Genomic DNA, 21,949 nt, shown 5'->3' with positions numbered 1-21,949 from the left:
AGGGTAAATGATGAGGCTGCTGCTCTTTTTTTGCACCTCTAACAGATACGTATCTTGGTTTCTCATTTTTTCCAGTTTGTTATATGTGAATTCTTGTGATTGCTTAGTAATGGTAGGATTTGGTCAAGTCATAAGTCTGCAGAGATGTTTTAAATGCAGGCAGTGTATGGAGGAGGGGGAACTAGCTGGGCAGAGACCCGTGGAAGGATGTGTGTGCTTGTGTGCACAGTTGGACTAATGTCTTGGCACGGCTCTCATATTTCCTGACATGTAAGAACTGGATCTTCTCTAAGGCCACACATACTTGGCAAGCCCTATTGTGTTACTCTCCTGAGGGGTTGCTCGGGTAACGAAGGTGATGGATAATATTGGGTAGGTACTGGTTGGACAGGGGACATGAGAGAATATGGAAAGAATCCTTGTTAAAGAGCTTTATTACATTAGATGGTAGTGTCTGTAAACAATTACAGCATTCAGGAGTGTAGGACTTGAATGAGAAACACAACTTTGTCAGATTACACCAGTCAGATAAAAAGGCACGGGCTCCAGAAATCTGTAATTAAATGTATGTTTGAAAATGAAAAATATAGTGTAACATCTGGTTTATTTCACTACAGGAGAGCCTGGGTATTGCTTATGCCAGTGTGACTGACTTGGGCCAATATTTGGATTTCTCTGTATAAAATGACTGTATTTTAATTAAACTTTTTCTGCTTGATTTGTTTGTGTTGTAAACAAATTATTCACACACACACACACTCGTACAGAATGTGGCCGTCTTGTGTAGAAAATCTCATGTTGGTTCATTTTCTTTTCCTTGCAGCGGATATTCAACTCCTTTGTCTACACCGAGAAGATCTCAAATGGAGAGAGTGAAGTGCAGCAGGTAAGGGGCTATACGGTACTCGACCTTCTCTGTGTCTGGCTTTTGGATGTGGCTTCCTTCTCTCCAGGTGCTCTCCATGCGAGGTTTCCTGTTCTGTGGATGTGATTTCATACACATCAGGCATAACAGTGACAACCGCACACTTCAGCCTCTTACAGGCTGTTGAAATAATGGTTGTATGGATGGCTTTCTGCTATTTGTGTTATACTTTGGAAATGTTATTTAATTCCTTTTTGTTGTTTTGAAATTCCTAAACTACTCAAATTTTAAAATATTAGAAATTATTTAATCTGATGACGGAAAAAGTGTCCAGGCTTTGGAATCAGACAAAGCCCAGGTCAAAGTCTGCTTTTCCTACTTGCTCCATGACCCCAGTGAGCAATTTAGCCTTTATGAGCTGCAGTTTCCCTGTCCTAGATAAGGGGAACATAACATCTGCCTTCTGGGGTTGTGAGAATTAAATGAAGTAATGTCGAATTAACTGCGAATAAATGAAATCCTTTATGTAGGAGGTTCTGGCATAGAAGCAGCTCAGTGGATATTGGCTCGTTTTGTTCTGTATTTTTCTTTCCTCTCCTTAGATCCTTCCTTTGCTTCCCACCCCCCAAGTTCTTTCAATGCTCTGTGGGGTCAGTAAGTTCTGAGGCCAGATTCTGTTTACTTTATTTATAGCTGGCTTCAAATGGACTGCTTCCTAAATTAAAACATAGTGTTGGTGAACATGGTCATAAATAATTGATCTGTGCTCGAAAAGAAGGGTGATAAAGAGGCTTCTGGGTTTTAATTTCAGCTAATCCACCAGCTTCATTACACTAGGTGACTGTCAACTGGTAATTTGAGTCTAGGCTGGAAATTTAAGTGAAAAACAGGACCACGCAAAAAACCAGAGTGTAGTGGAGTGCTTCCACTGAATAAAAAGATAACTGTAGTAAAACGTAATAATTTAAACTCTCTGAGATGCTGCCTTTATTTTATTCATGGAAAACGGCTTAGCTTGATCTGAACTTCAGAAGTGCTATACAAGGGGAAAAAGATTTGCAAGTGTATTAGAGTGAAGTTATTTATAGGATAGTTATTTATTTTTTAAAAATTTCTGTGGTTTAATCTTGAAGTTCAGCATTTCCTGTTTATAGACATTAACATTTTTTATTGCTTTCTGCAGGTTAAATTTAGAGGATGTAAGCAGTTATGTGTGTACTCTTTTTCTTAGCTTTAGATATTTTTAAAAACTAATGACCTGAAATGATAGTGAATGTGATGTGGTTTGCTGTATCAACTCTTATCTTCATAATTTCTGTTTTATCTTTATTCCAGCAAACTAGAGAGCTTTAGAGTTATGAAATTTAGAAGTTTTTATGGGAGGCAGGATTTCTACACAAAGCGTGTTCGAGGAAACTTTTTGGGAGACCAGAGGCCACTTGATAACATTTAAAAGAAACCGATCCTGGGATATCAGTTTGCTGCTTTCCTTGAAGTAACAGATACTCTCAAACGTGAAAGTTGTTTTGTTTTCTTAGGCTGATGTCATTGCTTTATTTATCTAGCTGTGAACAAGTCTGGAAGCCTTTGGTAATAAGTTTTAAAAATTAGATCAGCTGATTGAGTCCTTACGGAACACTGGTGCTAGGCAATTTCCATATCTTATCACACTGATTTTTTCAAATAGCCTTGAAGGAAACATAGTATCCTTATGACAGATGAGGAAACTGAAGCTCCAGGAGATAAAATAAGTTCCCTGTGGTCTGGTGACTAGTAAGAGAGCTAGTTTTCAAAGTAAGTTTGACACAAAGTTAGATTATCTCTGTTCTCTTATTTTAGCAGTTTATTTTAAAAATTGGTATTTTTGTCCAAAACGAGTCTCTGCTAAACTCTATTTGAATAATTCAAACAAAGGAGAATTATCTCGTGGTCTGTTCTGTGTCTACTGCTGATTGTCAGAAAGTTCTCTCTCGTATTGACCAGGAATATAGTTTCAAATAGACTCCAATCTCTCCAGCCTGCCCTCTGGAAGAACCCTGAACAAGTAGGTCTTATGCCTCTTCTACATCCAGTATTTGAAGATAATTATCATGTCATTATTATGCTCATTTAGCCTGAATTTTAAAATACCTGGGTCCTAAATAATTTCATCTTCTGTGATATGATTTCCAGACCTTTTCAGTCCTCTGGTCACTCTGACAACAACAACAAGAATAATAAAAGCTTATATTTGTGTATTTACTGAAAACTTCGCTATCACTTCAATAGTATGATACTCCTGTGGGTTGAATTGGGCAGGAGTTTTCCCCATTTTATAGTGAGAAAACAGACCTCTTACATCTTCTAGACTCGATGAATAACTGCCCAGGGACTCTGGACCCTGTGATCCTGGACGGTACCCAGGATGAACTCTGTAGGGAACTGCTTGCCTCTTATGTTTGCTGTTCTACAAAATGTCCCCCAGTACATCCACTCACACTTTCACACATGTTATCTCCCTTGAACCTCAGAACAACTTCATAAGGTAGGTGGAGTTGCTGTTATTAACCGAGCTGAGAAAGGCCAAGGATCCTAGCTAATGAGCAATTAAACTGGTTTTTTAAAATCTTGTGAAATTTATAAAACATGTAAAGGTATATAAAACACATATGGATAGAAATATATTAAAATGAACATCTCAACCTACTGTAAAGAAATAAAGCATTACCAGTTCTTAGAAGGCCCTTGTGTGGGGGACCTCCCTCCCTCTGCTAGAGATCACTATCCTGATTTTCTCTTAGCTATTCTTTTGCTTGTGTGTGTGTGTGTGTGTGTGTCTGTTTTATATATATTTCACCCCAGATTCATTGTTTAGTTTGACTATTTTTGTTCTTTATATAAATTTTAAGTATGTTGTTTATATTCATGTGTCTTGCTACTTTCACTCATTTCAAGCATTATATTCCTTAGAATCACCTATGTTGATATCTATAGCTAAGGTGCATTTATTTTCAGTTCTGTGGTATTCCACTAAATGCAGTTTATTTATCCATTTTTCTGTTGATAATGTTTGGGTTATTTCTTGTATTTTAATTTTTTATTTTTGTTCACATCTCCTGGTGCACAGCTTAGGTGGAATAATTCTTTTAATTGCAGGAACGTTATTATCCCTGGCCTCTGCCAATTAAATGCTGGTGTGTGTCTGTGTGTGTGTGTGTGTGTGTGTGTGTACATCTACACAATTTACAAATGCCCTAGATGGGGAGAGGGACTGTTCAGCTCAGGCGGAGGATCCCTTCTCTAGAGTGGAATCGCTGGGAAGCAGAGTGCTCAGCGTGACTGGATAACGCCAGACTGCTTCCGCAGCGTTGTCATGGGGTACCCTCCTATAGATAGTGTATGAGAAATTTGCTGGTCTAGATCCTCTTCAGTACTTCATATTAATGATTTTTAATCTTTTGCCAATTTGAGGTGTTTGAAATGGTATCTAATGAACATAATTTGTTTTGCTCTGATTACTAATAAGGTTGCAATGCAATTTTACCTGTTTATGGTACATTGTAGTGTTTTTTCTGTAAAATGTCTATTGATGCCCTTTGTCCAGTTTTTAAATTGGGTTTACTTTAGAAGTTTAAAAATTCTATACATGCGGGGCTGGCCCGGTGTAGTGGTTGGGTTTGTGGGCTCTGCTTTGGCAGCCCAGGGTTCACAGGTTCGGATCCTGGGCGCTCACTGACACACCGCTTGTCAAGCCATGCTGTGGCAGCGTCCCATACGCAAAGCAGAGGAAGATGGGCCCAGACGTTGGCTCAGGGAAAATCTTCCTCACCAAAAGACAAGGAGAAATTCTACACGTGTTCTGGATCAGCACTGTCCAAGAGAATTTTCTGTGATGATGGAGATGTAGCATATTGGTGCTAATCAAGCAGCCACTAGCCACATGTGGCTACTGACCATCTGAAATGTGGCTAGAACTACTGAATACTTAAATTTTAAATTGTATTTAATTTTTATTAAGATAGCCACACGCGGCCAGTGGTTACCATATTAGATTCCCTTGCAGATTTACGTTTCGTAAATATGTTCTCCCAATTTGAGGCTTTTCTTTTCACTTTCTTTATAATATGTTTTAAAGAATTGAATTTTTAATTTTAATAGAGTCTGTTTTTTAAAATCAACCTTTTCCTTTTTGGGTTCTGCTTTCTGTGTTTTGTTAAAGAAATTCTTTTCTACCCCAAAGACCTAAAGATATTCTCCTATATTGTCTTCTAAAACTTGCTCCTTTCTCATTTAAGACTTTTATCCACCTGGAATTGATTTTGGGGTTGGATGTGAAGTAGGTATCCAATTTCTTTTTTTCCCCCATATGTATTTCCAAATGTTCTAGCAGTATCTATTGAACAACCTGTCCTTTTTTTGTCGTTTTCAGTGTCCTTTCTGTCATTAGTCAAGTTTCCATGTATGTGTGAGTTTGATATGGTTTCCTAGGTCTCTCTATCTGTCACTGTGCCGGTACCACATACCTGGTAGGATAACACCATCCCCTTCAAAGAGCATCTGTGGCTCTTTGCTCTCACATCAGAATGTTAGACCCTTTACTCTTATGTATGAATTTGTGAGTTAGCTTGTCCAATTCTGAAAGAAAACTCTATTGGGATTTTAATTGGCATTACAATGAGTCTATAGATCAATTTGGAGAGAAGATCTTTACTAATATCTCTCTATTTACTTAGTAATCCTACAATGCCTTTTAGCTTAGTTTTGTAATTTTGTTCACAAAAGACTCGAATATCCTTGCATGTGGGATTTATTTCTAGATATTTTATTTTTTTGTTATAAATAGTATCTTTTTTTTTTTTTTTTTTTTTTTTTTTTTTTTTAGATTTTATTTATTTTATTTTTTTCCCCCCAAAGCCCCAGTGGATAGTTGTGTGTCGTAGCTGCACATCCTTCTAGTTGCTGCATGTGGGACTCGGCCTCAGGATGAACGGAGAAGTGGTGCCTCGATGCGCACCCGGGATCCGAACCCGGGCCGCCAGCATCGCAGGGCGCACACTTAACCACCAAGCCACAGGGCCGGCCCTATAAATAGTATCTTTAAAAATTGTATTTCTCTAACTCTTACAGTTTAGATTTTATGTATTTGTTTTATATCTAGTTAGCTTCTTAAGCTCTCATAATAGTTGTAATAATTTACTGGTAGATTCTTTTGGGTTTTCTATATAAATAATCATATATGCAAATAAGACAGTTTTGATTGTCTCTTTCTAATTCTTGTATCTTTTGTTTCTTCTCTGTGTCTTGCTACACTGGCCTCTGGAACAGTATTGCCTAACTATGGTAATAGTGGCCCCCCCCCCCCCATGATATGTATTATTTTTATTGTTTAGTTTTAGGTATATTCTAATTTTGATTATCTTTTCTTCCTTGAAGTATTAGTTATTTAGAGTATGTTTTGAAATTTCCAAGTGTCTGTAGAGAGTTTCTAGTTACCTGGCTGTCCTCTCCGTACTCCCCCATCACACTGAGTGTACAGCTCTTTGGGTGACAGTTTTATGCAGTGTCTCCTATCAGATTTCTCATCTTGGGCAAGCCCTGTGGTTTATCTCCCATCCTTGGTGCCCTGTGGAAGCTCAAGGTCTCCAGACTGTGCCCACATTCTCAGGGAGAAAGCAGGGTTTGGCACTGGATTATTCCCCAGATTTCCTGCTCTTACCTTGTTTGGGGACTTAGTGCCCCTGATGGTGATTTTGGTTTTCGTTCAGGACACAGCCTCTTAACAGTTAGAAGAACAGTTGTCATTGCTTTTAAGATTTGCTTGATGAGCCAAAAACAGGTTAGTGACTCAAAGTAGATTATTGACCTATGTGCTCTGAACTTTAGCTCACAATCTTTGAGTGAAAAGAAACCACATCTTTATGCGGGTTTTCTGTATTTCATGGCATCTGAAATCCTGACCTGAGTTTTCTATCCGTCATTTCTCCTTTGGGGTAATGAAAACTAGAGCCACACGGGTTCTTGCCCTCCTTCCTTACTAATCAAATCTTGTGGAGAGTTGGATCTGACTTGTGCATACTCTGTAACTTGGCAATAAACCTAACGTGTCGTTAATATCTTCTGGTTAGGGAGCAAAGTAATTAAAAGTAATAAAAAACATTTCGTGATTCTTGGCTCTTACCACAAAACTCTCTATGGTATAGACTTTTCTTTGCTTGTTCTCATTATTTCTTTTAAATTAACCTTCAGAGTGTGGTTCTAAATTGCCTAACAATGTGTTTTAAATCTTTAATTAGTTCAGTATATGTGCTTTTGCTGCCAAAAAACTATGGCAACAGCCTCAGGAAAATAAAAATGTCACGCACACACATCTTGTGTGGAACGCCTCCCGTAGACTCCCTTTTTGAATACTTTACGAAGTTAAGTTGTGTGAGCACATAAGGGCATTATATGAAATTAATCCGAATCAAGGAAAATAAATTTTTGATCAAATGCCCCAGAAGATAGCAAAACACGATCCGTGAAACGTAAAGCAGTGCAGAAGACACAAAAGGAGCAAGAGCTTCTTGGGATGCTTGGTTGGATCACTGAAGGAATCAGAGCCTCTTTTCCTCAAATGCTCTGGTTATTATTTATGTTAATAATTTATTCAATGAAATGGCAAGCATATTTTCATAATTAATGCAGTATTTCCGAAACTCTTGATTGGTGGCAGAAGACTTGGGCGTTATTTTGGAATGGGCAAGTGTGGTATGAGAACTCCTCAGATGTGAGATGGGCCCGACCTTGGGCCCAGGGTGTTCCTCTGGCTCTTCTCCTCCACTCTCGTGTAGTATCAGTCTTTATCTCTTCAGGATCCTATCCATCAGCTCGTGAACGTGCTGCTCTCCTATCTTAAACAAACAAACCCTTGACCACACTTCCCTCTCCAACTGCTGTCCCATTTCTCTCTCCCTTTGAGGCACAACCCATCAAAAGAGGTGTCTATACTCACTAGACCCTGTTCTCCCATTCTCTCCAAAACCTTCTCAGGTCCTACCAGTCCCACAAAACTGCTCTCTTCAAGGTCACCAGTGACCTCCACTTTGCTAAATCCGGGGTCCTTGTTGTATATGACCAGCATTAGTATTGAACAGTCGATGCCATCCATCTTCCTTGATAAACTTTCCTGACTTGGGTCTGTAGGACCCACACTTGCCTCCTTGCTGTTTCTTGGCACATTCCTGCCTTAGGGCCTTTGCACGGGTGCTGTCCTGACATACCCCCTGGGCCCTCACCATCAAGTCTTTCCTCAAATGTCACCTTCTGGAAGAGGTGACCACTATGTTTAAAACCGCAGCCCACCCTGCCCCCAAACTCCTGATCTTCCTTTATCTTGTTCTGTTTTTTTCTGTATCACTTAGCGCTTTTTGTTTTTAGGGCATTGGCTTTATAAGATTAGTTTGGGAATATTCCCTCCCACTTTATTTGCTGAAGGAGGAGAAGGTTGGTGTTACTCCTGCCTTAGATGTTTTGTACAATTCACCAGAGCACCATCTTGACCTGGAGTCGTCTTTTGGGCAGGTTTTTGATCATCCAATTTCTTTAAAAGCTATAGGTTTTGGGGTTTCCTGGGAGTTTTTTGGTTTTCCTTTTTTTCAGATTTTTTGTTTTATTTTGTGTCAATTTTGGTAAGTTGATTTTTTTTCCCCCAAGAAATTTGTCCCTTTCATCTAAGTTGTCCAATTTGTTGGTATAAAGGTATTTATACTATTTTATTATCTTTGTAATATCTGTAGGCCAGAAGAACAACAATAGATTAAAACCAATAAAACAAAATACTGGTTCTCGGGAAAAATCAATAGAATGGATAAACTAGACCAAGAGAGAATGAGAGAGAGAATGAATGGGAAAGCAAATTAGTGGTACTCAGTTTTTTAAAACTCAAACTTGGCTTCATTCATTTCCTCTTGTTTTCTCTTTCACGGGTTTGTGCTCTTATCCCCTCCCTGTATTTCAGGTTAATTGTGCTCTTTTGCTGCTTACGTTGGAATCTTGGGTCGTTGATTCTTACACCTTTCTCTTTTCAAATGGAAGCATTTAAAACTATAAACTACTTAACACTATTCCCTCTAAGCACTGCTTTAGTTACCTCCCACAAAGTTTGATATCTTATGTGTTCATTATCATTGAGTTTTTAGATATTTTCTGATTTCCCTGTGGTTTCTTCTTTGACCCATGGATCACTTTGAAGTGTGTTGTCCAATTTCCTAAACATTTGGGGTTTCCTTGCATGTCTTATTGTTACTAATTTCTCATTTAATTCCATTGTGGTCAGAGAACATGTGCTATATGATTTCAATCCTTCTTCATTTCTTGAAACTTGGGTTTTATGGCCCAGAATATAATTTATCTTGGTGAATGTACCATGTGACCTTGAAAAGAATGTATATTCTGTAGTTGTTGTTGTTATATTCTTTTTTATTTTATTAAAAAAATTTTTTTTGAGGAAGATTAGCCCTGAGCTAACATCTGTGCCCATCTTCTTCTACTTTATATGGGATGCTGCCACAGCATGGCTTGATGAGTGATGTAGGTCTGTGCCCGGGATCCGAACCTGTGAACCCCAGGCTACGGGAGCAGGTTGCGTGAACTTAACCGCTACGCCACCGGGCTGGCCCATGTTGTTGTTATATTCTTTATATATCCATTAGGTTAAGCTGGTTGAGAGTTCAGATCATTTATTTTGGGGCTGATTTTTATTTTGTCTAATTCTATCTTTTGCTGAGAGGGGTGTTAATATCTTCAGCTGTAATGGTGGAATTGTCTATTTTTCCCTGTGATTCTGTCCATTGTTGCCTCATGTATTTTGAGGCTTCGTTATTGGGCAGGTACACATTTAAGATTATTAGGTCTTCCTGATGAGTTGTTAATTATGACCTTCTGAAATGTCATTCTTTAGCTCTGATTATAATGTTGTTTCCTTAAAGTCTATTTTACCTCATATTAATATAGCCACTCCAGCCTTTCTGTGCTTACTCTTTACATGATATGTCTTTTCACAAGCATTTATTTTCAATGTCTCTACTGTTAAAAGTGTCTCTTATAGATAGAATATAGTTGAAACTTTTTTTTTTTTTTTTTTACTATTCTGACAATTTCTAATTTTTAATTGGGAGTATTTAATCAATTAATATTTAGTTTGAATGTTGGATTTGGGTCAACCAAATTATATCATTTCTTTTCCATTTTCCCCTCTTTTTTTGTTTTAGTTTCACTTTCTCCACCATCTTTTGGATTTTTGAATATTTTTTTGAATTTCATGTTAATCTATTTTAGCTATATTTCTTTACATATTTTTAAGTATATATTCTAGAAATTACAATATACACCCTTACTGCAGTCTATTTAGAGTTAATACTCTGTCACTTCATGTAAAATCTAGAACTTTGGCAACCTTATAGATCCATTTCTGGTCCAGTAAGGTTCATAACTCCTTTATGCTATAGTTATCATATCTATTAAAACTACACAAGAGAATGTTATAGCCTTTACTTTAAACTGTCATATGAATTTAATAAGTTAATGAAAAGAAAATAAATCTTGTATACTTACCATTCTCAATGATCTTCATTTCTTTCTAAAGATAATCAACTGATATTGAGTCTAAAGAACTTCCTTTAATATTTATTTACTCGCAGAGCAGATTTTCTGGTGACAAATTCTCTTAGTTTCTCATTATTTTGGAAAATGTCACTATTTTGCCTTTTCTTTTAAAAGATGTTTTTGCTTGAGATTGAATTCTGGAATGACAGTTTTTTTTATCTTTTGGTGCATTAGTGATGTTCCACTGTGTACTGGACTCCATAGTTTGTGAAGAAAAGTCAGTGAAAGTTGCTACTGTATGCAGTGTCATCTCCCCACCCTCACTCCCTAACTGCTTTCAAGATTTTTCTCTATATCTTGGATTTCCAGCAATTTAACTGTGACTGTCTAGACATAGCAGTCTTTATATGTATCTTCTTGGTGTTGAGCTTTCTCAATCTGTAAATTTATGTTTTTCATCAAGTTTGGGGACTTTTTAATGATTGTTCCTTCAAATATTTTTACTACCTCATTCTCCTGATTACATGTGTGCTAGATCTTTTGACATTTTACTGCAAGTTGCTGAGATGATGCCTTCTCCTCCTCTCTTCTTTTGTTCTTTTAATTTTTTTTCCTCTGACCTTCAGATTATGTAATTTTTATTGTTCTATCTTTAAGTTCACTTCTGTTATCGCCAATCTGCTGTTGAACTCTCCAGATATAGTTTTTAAATTTCAGATATTACATTTTTAAACTCGAGGATTTCCAGTGGTTTCTTTTTCATAGATTCTGTTTTTCTGAGATATTTCTCTCTTCATTCATTGGAAGCATATTTTCCTTTGTATCCTTGAGCATAGTTATAATAGCTGCTTTGGAATCCCGTCTGTGGGTTCTAACATCTGCAAATATTTGAAGTTGATCTCTGTTTATTGTCTTTTCTCTTGAAAATTGGTCACACTTTGCTTTTTCTTCATATGTCAAAAAATTGGGGTTGTATCCTGGAGATTGTGAAAACCTTTGGATTCTGTTATATTCCTGTGAGGAGTGTGATTTTCTTCTTTGTTTTAGCAAGCAGTTAAGTTGATTGGACTCAAACTGTCTCTTGTTCAACGGCTCAAATCTCAGCTCGGTTGTTTATCCTTAGATGTAGTTTATCCCACCATGTATAGTTGAGAGATCTAAGAATTTTTCTGGCCCCAAAGCTGTTTCAAAACACTCCAGCATTTAAATACATTCTAGTAGAAGTCTAGTTTTTCTTAATTATTTTTATGAATTATTATTTGATACTGACAGTTTTACCTGAAAAATTTTAAATTTGATGTTCTGTGTCACCAAGTACCATTCACTGGGACATAGTAAAGGAGAAGCATATGGGTTTTATAAGAAATTGATACTTAGCAGATGCTAATACTCCAAATTATTCTTTTACCTAAGTATAAACTCAAGGCCTCAATCAGAAATTTGGACCAGGTCAAAGCAATATATAGGTTTTGCACAAAATTGTCCCATTATTCATAGAAGAAGATACTTGTAATAGAACAATTTACATGTGGCCTATAAACACAAAATAGCTCTTTCTTCAAAGAGATTATGACTAGAGAGTCAGTCTTAGAGAGATGGCACTTTATGTGCTAAAATGTAAATGATCAGTCCTAACTAGTATAGTGTTTTAGAATTTTAGAGCTGGAAGGGACCTCAGAGAGCATGGGTATGAGGCCAGAAAGGTTAGGAAACTTCCCTCCATACTTTTTTTGGGTAGCCCCCTTGTAGGAATCACTTGGGATGGAGAACTAAAGAGCCTAATCTTTTGATATGGAAAACCTGAGTTCCAGGCAGGTTCCCTCACTTACTGTCTATTTGATTTTTGGCATGATATTTAACCTTTCAGTGTCTACATCAATCTCATCTATAAGATGAGGATAATAGTCCATCTTGCAGATTGTTTAAAAGGTTATGTGGTCAGCACAGAGTGGGCTTTCAGTATTTTGTTTTCTGCTTTCAGAACAACAAGATGGTGGAGTGTGAATAAAAGGGTGCACTAGTGAACAGATTACTGTTCTGAGTTTATTTAATCCTCTTAGGTAAGGCCTAGAAGCAAAGATCTGTAAACTTTAGAAGGAGAATTTCCCAGAGAGAATGATTACAGAAAGACCCTGGAAAAGAGACGAGTGAGAGCTTTAAATAGCAGTCATGCTAGTTGAGAAATGAGAGACTGGATATGAGATTTATATTGGCTTTCCATTTGTATTACTAGTGTGTTTCTACTCCTAGAAACTCTCCACTGTAGGAAAGTTTGATTATGTTGTTGAACTGTGCACTGGACCACAGGGAGAAAAGGGACAATGGTTAGACAAGAGGAGGAGGTGTGGAGGAGCTGAGCCCTTGGGAATCTTGTCTTTGAATTCTGGCTCCCTGTGCCTGGTACTAGATAGGCATTTAGTAAATATTTGTTGGAAAAAATGTCTGGAGTTAACTCTTGTGCCTCAATATTCATTTCCAGAATCTGGATTTGTTTTGGGGTTGCCCTGCCAAGTGCAAGCTTAGTGTGGTGATAGCCTGAAGGCTCTCTTTTTGTTTACAATTACCTAGTGGAGTATGTTGGAGGCTCAGACTTGTCCTGACCAGAGGAATCCTGGAGGCAGTGTGGATGGATTCCAGTGTGGATGGATTCCATTCTTTCTTTGACCCCAGCCTTTCCCCCATCTGTCCCCAGGGGATTTGTTTAGGCTGAGTCCGGGTTTAGTTCACCCCCTTACCCAAATCTACATTTGGTTCTGTGTTTATAGTGCAAATTCATTAAATGTTTGTTGAATGAGTGAGCAAAAGGCACTAAATCTGTAGGAAACCAGAAGAAAGGTGGAGAGAAATGGAAGCTACTCAGATGGGAAATTTATAATGAATCAGCCAAGGACCAGAGCAAACAGATGACTGTTCTCTCAAACCAGAGCCCCAGCAAGTTTAGCTGGTTAGCATTGAGGTTTCTTTGATTGGAAACCAATCTAGGTCTGTTGCAGCTTGCTATTCTTGGTCTGACTCTCCAAAAGAGAAGTTAATTTTTATCTTAGAAACCCTCTTCCTGGGCTACCTATCAAATTGTTGGATGCTTTGTTAATAAGGTGGAATGGTGGTCTGTCATTTTGGAAAGATAGTATAAGAGGAGATATGATAGTTATAATATTTATGTGGTTCTTTATGTTCTTAATCTTAGTGTTTCCATGTATATTTTCTCATTTTATCCTCTAATGACATTGTAAAAAGTGCAGGTATTATTATCCTATTTTTCCATATGAGAAACTATATTTCAGAGAGGTCTTTGTGGGTGGTTCAAGGCCTCGTAGAAGTGGTAAAGTGGCAGAGACAGAATTTTTAATCCTACTTTTGTGCTTTCTTTGTTTATATTGTCTTGACTATGATAATAATCAGCATCATATATTGAATATATATTATTAATTAAGCACTATCCTTAAATCTTTTTTCATGTAGCCTCATAGCTTGTTCCCTTACATCCTTTCGGTCTTGGCTCAGTGTTACCTCTCAGTGAGGGCCTCCTTGACCACCCATTTATAAATTTTATTAATTGCACCCTTTTTTACTTCTTGTTCTTTTCTCTACTTTATTTATCTCCTTATAATTTTCCACCTGGGATTTGCATATGCATTTATTTTTTTTCATTGTGTATCTTTCTTAATAGAATAGAAGCTCTGTGAGGGCAGAGAGTTTGTCCATTTCATTCCTTGATGTGCCCTCAGTATGGTGATACAGCATGTCCATGTAGTCTCTGATAGGTACTCAGTAAATATTTGCTGTGTGAAGTAATGATCCCCAGAAGCAACTCTAGAAGGTTTACTAACAAGGAAGAGTATGCACAAAGAGTATCTTGTCCAAGACCACCAACTAAGAGGTTGGAGGATCTGATTTTGAATTCGAGTGAATTTAGACTCAATGCTCCACTCTATATTTTCAAAATTTTGTTTCCTAAGGTCTGGGGAAGGTACTGCAAGGCGGTTATGGAACATAAGGGACCAGGTTCTGTACTTACTCTCCATTCCCTCCTCCAGCAGTTCACCTTACTTGTTTGATATATTGGAGTTTAGTAGCAGGTTTTGTTTTTTTTTCAATGGTCTATCACTTTAAAAAAGGAAAGATTTACAAACGATTACACTGATCTCGAGTCAAGATGGCGGCGTAAGCAGACTCGGAACTCACCTCCTCCCGTGGACACAGCCAATTTACAACTACTCATGGAAAAATTACCCCTGAGACAGAACTGAAAACTGGATAAGAGGAACTCCTGCAACAACGGACAATCCCAACTGAGGCAGAAGAGGCAGAGACTCCCTCCTAGAGAGGAAAAACGCCGCCTTCACAAGCCGCCAGCCTCACGGCCACCGGGAGCAGCTCACAGGTACGCAGCCTCCCTGGAGGCGCGGGGCCCTGAGCCGGGGAGCGCTCCCACTGTGGGCATTTTGTGGACCCAGCACAATCGAGACCAGCGGCATAATATCTGACTGTGCCTGCTACTAAAGCATTGGGGAGTACCCCCAGAAAACCTGGTTCAAAAAGAAACTAAAACCGGCTCTTAAAGGGCCTGCACGCAAACTCACCTGTTTCAGAAAGCAACCTAAAATCACCAGAAAGAAAGGTGCACAGTGCTGTGGTGAAAAGAGACTCACCTAATAGGCCCTGAGTGCATCTCGGTGAGGGGTGAGACCTCTCCAGGGACTGGGACATTGGCGGCAGCCATTGTTGTGGCCTGGTGTGGGCTTGCTGACACAGATGCCATTGGAGTTCTCCCTGGGGCCTGCTAGCCCAGGGTCTGCCCCACCCGCTAGAGCACCCATTTAATCCAGCTCAGCCAGGGAGGGCAGCCCACCCTAGAGACTGGCCCCACCCAACAAGCCCTCAGGCAACTTGTGGGCCTGCATAGATTGGTGACTGGATTCTCTGCAGCCTGGCAACTGAGCCGACTTTAGCGGGGCAGGGTGTGCACAAGGAGTGGGTGGAGAGTGTGGGGCGGTGGCAGAGTGTGTGGGGCTCCTGCCATGGAGAGACTGGGTCTGCTTGGGGAGGACGGGGCGCGCACACGGGGCAGGACTGTGTTGACTGTGTGTGTGGACCTGTGGGCGGCAGGGCTTGTCAGCTGCAGAAGACTTGTGCTTCTCAAAGACCCACATAGGGGGTTTGCCCCACCTTCCAAAGCCTGAAACGATTGGGTGCTCCTGTGCCTGAGGCCAGCCCCACCCAGCTGCAATCCTCAGAGAGCTGACAAGAGACCTAAAGACTGGAGGCTTATAGCAATTGTAAGGCCCTGAGCCTAACAACCTGCCACAGGGGGGGGCCTACTCACTTAAAAGAAATACTGCAACACAAATGTGGTATTAGAACTTGCAGCCAACTGTGCTGGGGCTCCCCACACCTGATAAAGAGACTGAAGGGCCCACAACAACTACAAGCAGCTGAGCATTACAACAGCTGGCCAGGAGCATAACTCAGCCTCCCTGGGCGCCTACAGAGAGAGCAAACAGGCCACAGCAGAAGGATACACGTAGCCCACATAGGGGTCACCCCTGGAACATTGAGAACTGAGGGAAGCACATGGGAAGCCTCCTAAGGCATCACTTACATAAGGTCACCTATCCAAGAGCAGGAGACGTAGCTGACCTACCTAATACGTAGACACAAGCACAGGGAAAGAGGCAAAGTGAGGAGGCAAAAGAATACATTCCAAGTAAGGGAACAGGACAAAACCCCAGAAAAGGAACTAAGTGAAACAGAAATGAGCAACCTACCCGACAGAGAGTTCAAACTAAGAGTGTTAAGGATGCTCACTGATCTGGGGAGAAGAATAGATGAACTCAGTGAGAATGTCAACAAAGAAATGGAAGATATAAAAAAGAACCAATCAGAAATGAAGAATACAATACTGGAAATGAAAAATTCATTAGAGGGACTCAAAAGCAGAGTAGAGGATACAAAGAACGGATCTGTGAGCTGGACAAAAGACTAGAAGAAATTACCCAAGGTGAACAGGTAAAAGAGAAAAGAATTAAAAAGAGTGAGGACAGTCTAAGGGACCTCTGGGACAAGATCAAGTGCACTAACATCCGTGTCATAGGTGTCCCGGAAGGAGTAGAGCGAGACAAGGGGGCAGAAAATCTATTTCAAGAAATAATAGATGAAAACTTCCCTAACCTAAGGAAGGAAACAGACATCCAGGTACAGGAAGCACAGAGAGCCCCAAACAAGATAAACCCAAAGAGGCCCACACCAAGACACATCATAATCAAAATGTCCAGAATTAAAGATAAAGAGAGAATCCTAAAAGCCGCAAGAGAAAGTCAAGTTACATACAAAGGAAACTCCATAAGGCTGTCAGCTGACTTCTCAGCAGAAACCTTACAGGCTAGAAGAGAATGGTACGATATATTTAAAGTGCTAAAAGGAAAAAACTTAGAGCCGAGAATACTCTACCCAGCAAGGTTATCATTCAAAATGGAAGGAGAGATCAAAATTTTCCCAGACAAGCAAAAATTAAAGGAGTTTGTCACCAAGAAACCAGTGCTACAAGAAATGTTAAAGGGACTGATTTAAGGGGAAAAGAGAAGACCACACATAGGAAAAATTATCTCTTTCCATGATAAGAATGTAATGGATACAAATGCACAAAAAAGAGGTTAGATTTGATATCAAAAACATAAAAGGAGGGAGGAGGGTAGTTAAAGAGTACAGCTTTCAGACAGAGGTCAAACTAAAGTGACCATCAGTTCTGTATAGAAGGAGAAAGGAACAGAGAAGGACTACTAAAACACTGAGAAAAAAAAAAAAAGTTAAAAAAATGGCAGTAAGTACATGCTTATCAATAGCTACTTTAAATGTCAATGGACTAAATGCTACAATTAAAAGGCATAGTGTGGCTGACTGGATAAAAAAACAAGACCCATATATATGCTGCATACAAGAGACACACTTCAGACCTAAAGACACTCACAAACTGACAGTGAAGGGATGGAAAAAGATACTCCACGCAAATGGCAATGAAAAGAAAGCTGGGGTAGCAGTACTCATATCAGACAAAATAGACTTTAAAACAAAAACTGTAAAAAGAGACAACGACATTACATAATGATCAAGGGAACAATCCAACAAGAGGATATAACACTTGTAAATATCTACGCACCCAATGTAGGTGCACCTAAATATATAAAGCAATTATTAACAGACATAAAAACAGAAATAGACAGTAACACAATAATGTTAGGGGACTTTAACACTCCACTTACACCAATGGATAGATCATCCAAACAGAAGATCAATAAGGAAACATTGGCCTTAAACGACACACTAGAACAGATGGACCTAGTAGATATATACAGAGCATTCCATCCAAAAACCAAAGAATACACGTTCTTTTCAAATGCACATGGAACATTGTCCAGGATTGATCACATATTAGGCCACAAAACAAGTCTCCATAAATTTAAGAAGATTGAAATAATACCAAGCATCTTTTCTGACCACAACGGTATGAAACTAGAAATCAACTATAGGAAGAAAATCAGAAAAGCCACAAATACGTGGAGATTAAACAAAATGCTACTGAACAACGACTGGGTTAACGAAGAAATCAAAGAAGAAATCAAAAAATACCTGGAGACAAATGAAAATGAAAATACGACATGCCAGAATTTATGGGATACAGCAAAAGCAGTTCTAAGAGGGAAGTTTATAGCGATACAGGCCTATCTCAACAAACAAGAAAAATCTCAAATAAACAATCTAACAATGCACCTAAAGGAACTGGAAAAAGAAGAACAAAGCCCAAAATCAGTAGAAGAAGGGAAATAATAAAAATCAGAGCAGAAATAAATGAAATAAAGACCAAAAAAACAATAGAAAAAATTAATAAAACCAAGAGCTGGTTCTTTGAAAAGATCAACAAAATTGACAAACCTTTAGCTAGACTCACCAAGAAAAAAAGAGAGAAGGCACAAATAAGTAAAATCAGAAATGAAAGAGGAGAGGTTACAACAGACACCTCAGAAATACAAAAGATTGTAAGAGAATACTATGAAAAGCTACATGCCAACCAATTCGACAATCTGGAAGAAATGGATAAATTCTTAGAATCATACAACCTTCCAAAACCGGATCAAGAAGAAGTAGAGAATTTGAATAGACCAATCACCAGTAAGGAGATAGAAACAGTAATCAAAAACCTCCCCAAAAATAAAAGTCCAGGACCAGACGGCTTCCCTGGTGAATTCTACCAAACATTCAAAGAAGACTTAATACCTATCCTTCTCAAACTCTTCCAAAAAATTGAGGAGGGGAGGAAGCTCCCTAACTCATTCTACGAAGCTGACATTACCCTGATACCAAAACCAGACAAGGACAACACAAAAAAAGAAAATTACAGGCCAATATCACTGATGAACATCGATGCAAAAATCCTCAACAAAATACTAGCAAATCGCATACAACAATACGTTAAAAAGATTATACACCATGATCAAGTGGGATTTATTCCAGGTATGCAGGGCTGGTTTAACATTCGCAAATCAATCAACGTAATACACCACATTAATAAAATGAGGAATAAAAATCACATGATCATCTCAATAGATGCAGAGAAAGCATTTGACAAGATACAGCATCCATTTATGATAAAAACTCTGAATAAAATGGGTATAGAAGGGGGGACGGCCCGGTGGCGCAAGCGGTCGGGTGCGCGCGCTCTGCTGCGGCGGCCCGGGGTTTGCTGGTTCGGATCCCGGGCACGCACCAACGCACTGCTTTGGCAGGCCATGCTGTGGCGGCGTCCCATATAAAGTGGAGGAGGATGGGCACGGATGTTAGCCCAGGGCCGTCTTCCTCGGCAAAAAAAGAGGAGGATTGGCGGATGTTAGCACAGGGCTGATCTCCTCACAAAAAAAAAAAAAAAAAAATGGGTATAGAAGGAAAGTACCTCAACATAATAAAGACCATATATGACAAACCCACAGCTAATATCATCCTCACTGGTGAAAAACTGAAAGCTATCCCTCTAAGAACAGGAACCAGACAAGGATGCCCACTGTCACCACTCCTATTTAACATAGTACTGGAAGTCCTAGCCAGAGCAATCAGGCAAGAGAAAGAAATAAAAGGGATCCAAATTGGAAAGAAAGAAGTGAAACTGTCACTATTTGCAGATGACATGATTTTATATATAGAAAACCCTAAAGAATCCACCAGAAAACTTTTAGAAGTAATAAACGAATATGGTAAAGTTGCAGGATACAAAATCAACATACAAAAATCAGTTGCATTTCTGTACACTAACAACGAAGTAGCAGAAGGAGAAATTAAGAATACCATCCCATTTACAATTGCAACAAAAAGAATAAAATACCTAGGAATACACTTAACCAAAGAGGTGAAAGATCTGTACACTGAAAACTATAAAACATTTCTGAAAGAAATTGAAGAAGACACAAAGAAATGGAAATATATTCCGTGCTCTTGGATTGGAAGAATTAACATAGTTAAGATGTCCATATTTCCTAAAGCCATCTATAGATTCAGTGCAATCCCTATCAAAGTTACAACAACATTTTTCACAGAAATAGAACAAAGAATCCTAAAATTTATATGGAACAACAAAAGACCCCGAATAGCTAAAGGAATCCTGAGAAAAAAGAACAAAGCTGGAGGTATCACACTCCCTGATTTCAAAATATACTACAAAGCTATAGTAACCAAAACAGCGTGGTACTGGCACAAAAACAGACACACAGATCAATGGAATAGAATCAAAAGCCCAGAAATAAACCCACACATCTATGGACAGCTAATCTTTGACAAAGGAGCCAAGAACATACAATGGGGAAAAGAAAGTCTCTTCAACAAATGGTGTTGGGAAAACTGGATAGCCACATGCAAAAAAATGAAAGTAGACCCTTACCTTACACCATACACAAAAATTAACTCCAAATGGATTAAAGACTTGAATGTAAGACCTGAAACTGTGAAACTTCTAGAGGAAAACATAGGCAGTACGCTCTTCGACATCGGTCTTAGCAACATCTTTTCAAACACCACGTCTGACCGGGCAAGAGAAACAATAGAAAAAATAAACAAATGGGACTACATCAAACTAAAAAGCTTCTGCACAGCAAAGGAAACCATCAACAAAACGAAAAGACAACCTAACAATTGGGAGAAGATATTTGCAAACCATACATCTGATAAGGGCTTAATCTCCAAAATATATAAAGAACTCATGCATCTCAACAACAAAAAAACTACCAACCCAATTAAAAAATGGGCAAAAGACCTGAACAGACATTTCTCCAAAGAAGATATACAGATGGCCAACAGACACATGAAAAGATGTTCAAAATCACTAACTATCAGGGACATGCAAATCAAAACTACAATGAGATATCACCTCACGCCCATCAGAATGGCTATAATTAACAAGACAGGAAACAACATGTGTTGGAGAGGATGTGGAGAGAAGGGAACTCTCATACACTGCTGGTGGGAGTGCAAACTGGTGCAGCCACTATGGAGAACAGTATGGAGAGTCCTCAAAAAATCAAGGATAGAACTACCATATGATCCAGCTATTCCACTGTTGGGTATTTACCCAAAGAACTTGAAAACACCAATTTGTAAAGGTACATGCTCCCCTGTGTTCATTGCAGCGTTATTCACAATAGCCAAGACTTGGAAGCAACCTAAGTGACCATCAAGGGACGAATGGATAAAGAAGATGTGATATATATACACAATGGAATACTACTCAGCCATAAGAAACGATGAAATCCAGCCATTTGTGACAACATGGATGGACATTGAGGGTATAATGCAAAGTGAAATAAGTCAGAGGGAGAAGGTCAAATACCGTATGATTTCTTTCATTAAGTAGTAGATAATAACAACAATAAACAAACACATAGGGACAGAGATTGGATTGGTGGTTACCAGAGGGGAAGGGGGGAAGGAGGAGGGATAATTCGGTACATGTGTGTGGTGATGGGTTGTGATTAGTATTTGCGTGGTGAACATGATGTAATCTATGCAGAAATAGAAGTATAATGATGTACACCTGAAATTTTTACAATGTTATAAACCGATGTTACTGCAATAAACAAAAAATTAAAAAAAAAACAAAAACGATTACACTATACCATGCTGCTTTCCAAAAAAGAATCATGCAAGTTGAATTTGAATTTGTTTTAAAAGAAATGCAAAAATATTGTGACTAGAGGATACTCCTTAAACTTTGAAAGAGGTAAGAAAATGTTAAATAAATGTTTTTATAGCAGAAAGTTTGTGGTAATTGTTACCTCTTCTAAAAATAAAAATTAGGTTCCCTCAGAAGAGGGACCGTTAGTGTAAACTCCCGCTTGTAGGGTCCATGTCAGGATAATTCACCCTGTCGTGCCTCACAGATAGTGGGGACTGACTGGATGGATGGCGTGTGTGCTCTGGGGAGCTTCTGAGCACACCTGGTGAGCGGAAGGCAGTCGATGAGTTCAGGAAACACTTGGTGAGGAC

The 21,949-nt window shown here is 38.8% G+C and overlaps 1 protein-coding gene across 2 annotated transcripts in view; it reads left to right on the top strand.

The window, feature by feature from the left end:
- Nucleotides 1-21,949, top strand: part of CACHD1 (cache domain containing 1) — a 208,221-nt gene that overhangs the window by 74,568 nt on the left and 111,704 nt on the right. For both annotated transcript variants that reach the window (XM_087449533.1, XM_004431450.3), the window contains exon 2: nt 824-886. In XM_087449533.1, the coding sequence (XP_087305659.1) occupies nt 824-886 (63 nt within the window). The remainder of the gene's footprint in view (nt 1-823; nt 887-21,949) is intronic.

This window comes from Ceratotherium simum, chromosome 2 (assembly GCF_057802395.1).
Source record: "Ceratotherium simum simum isolate JZ-2026a chromosome 2, ASM5780239v1, whole genome shotgun sequence".
Classification (NCBI taxonomy): Eukaryota; Metazoa; Chordata; class Mammalia; order Perissodactyla; family Rhinocerotidae; genus Ceratotherium; species Ceratotherium simum.
The sequence above is the reverse complement of the archived record's forward strand: the minus strand, read 5'-3'. Positions and strand labels throughout refer to the sequence as shown.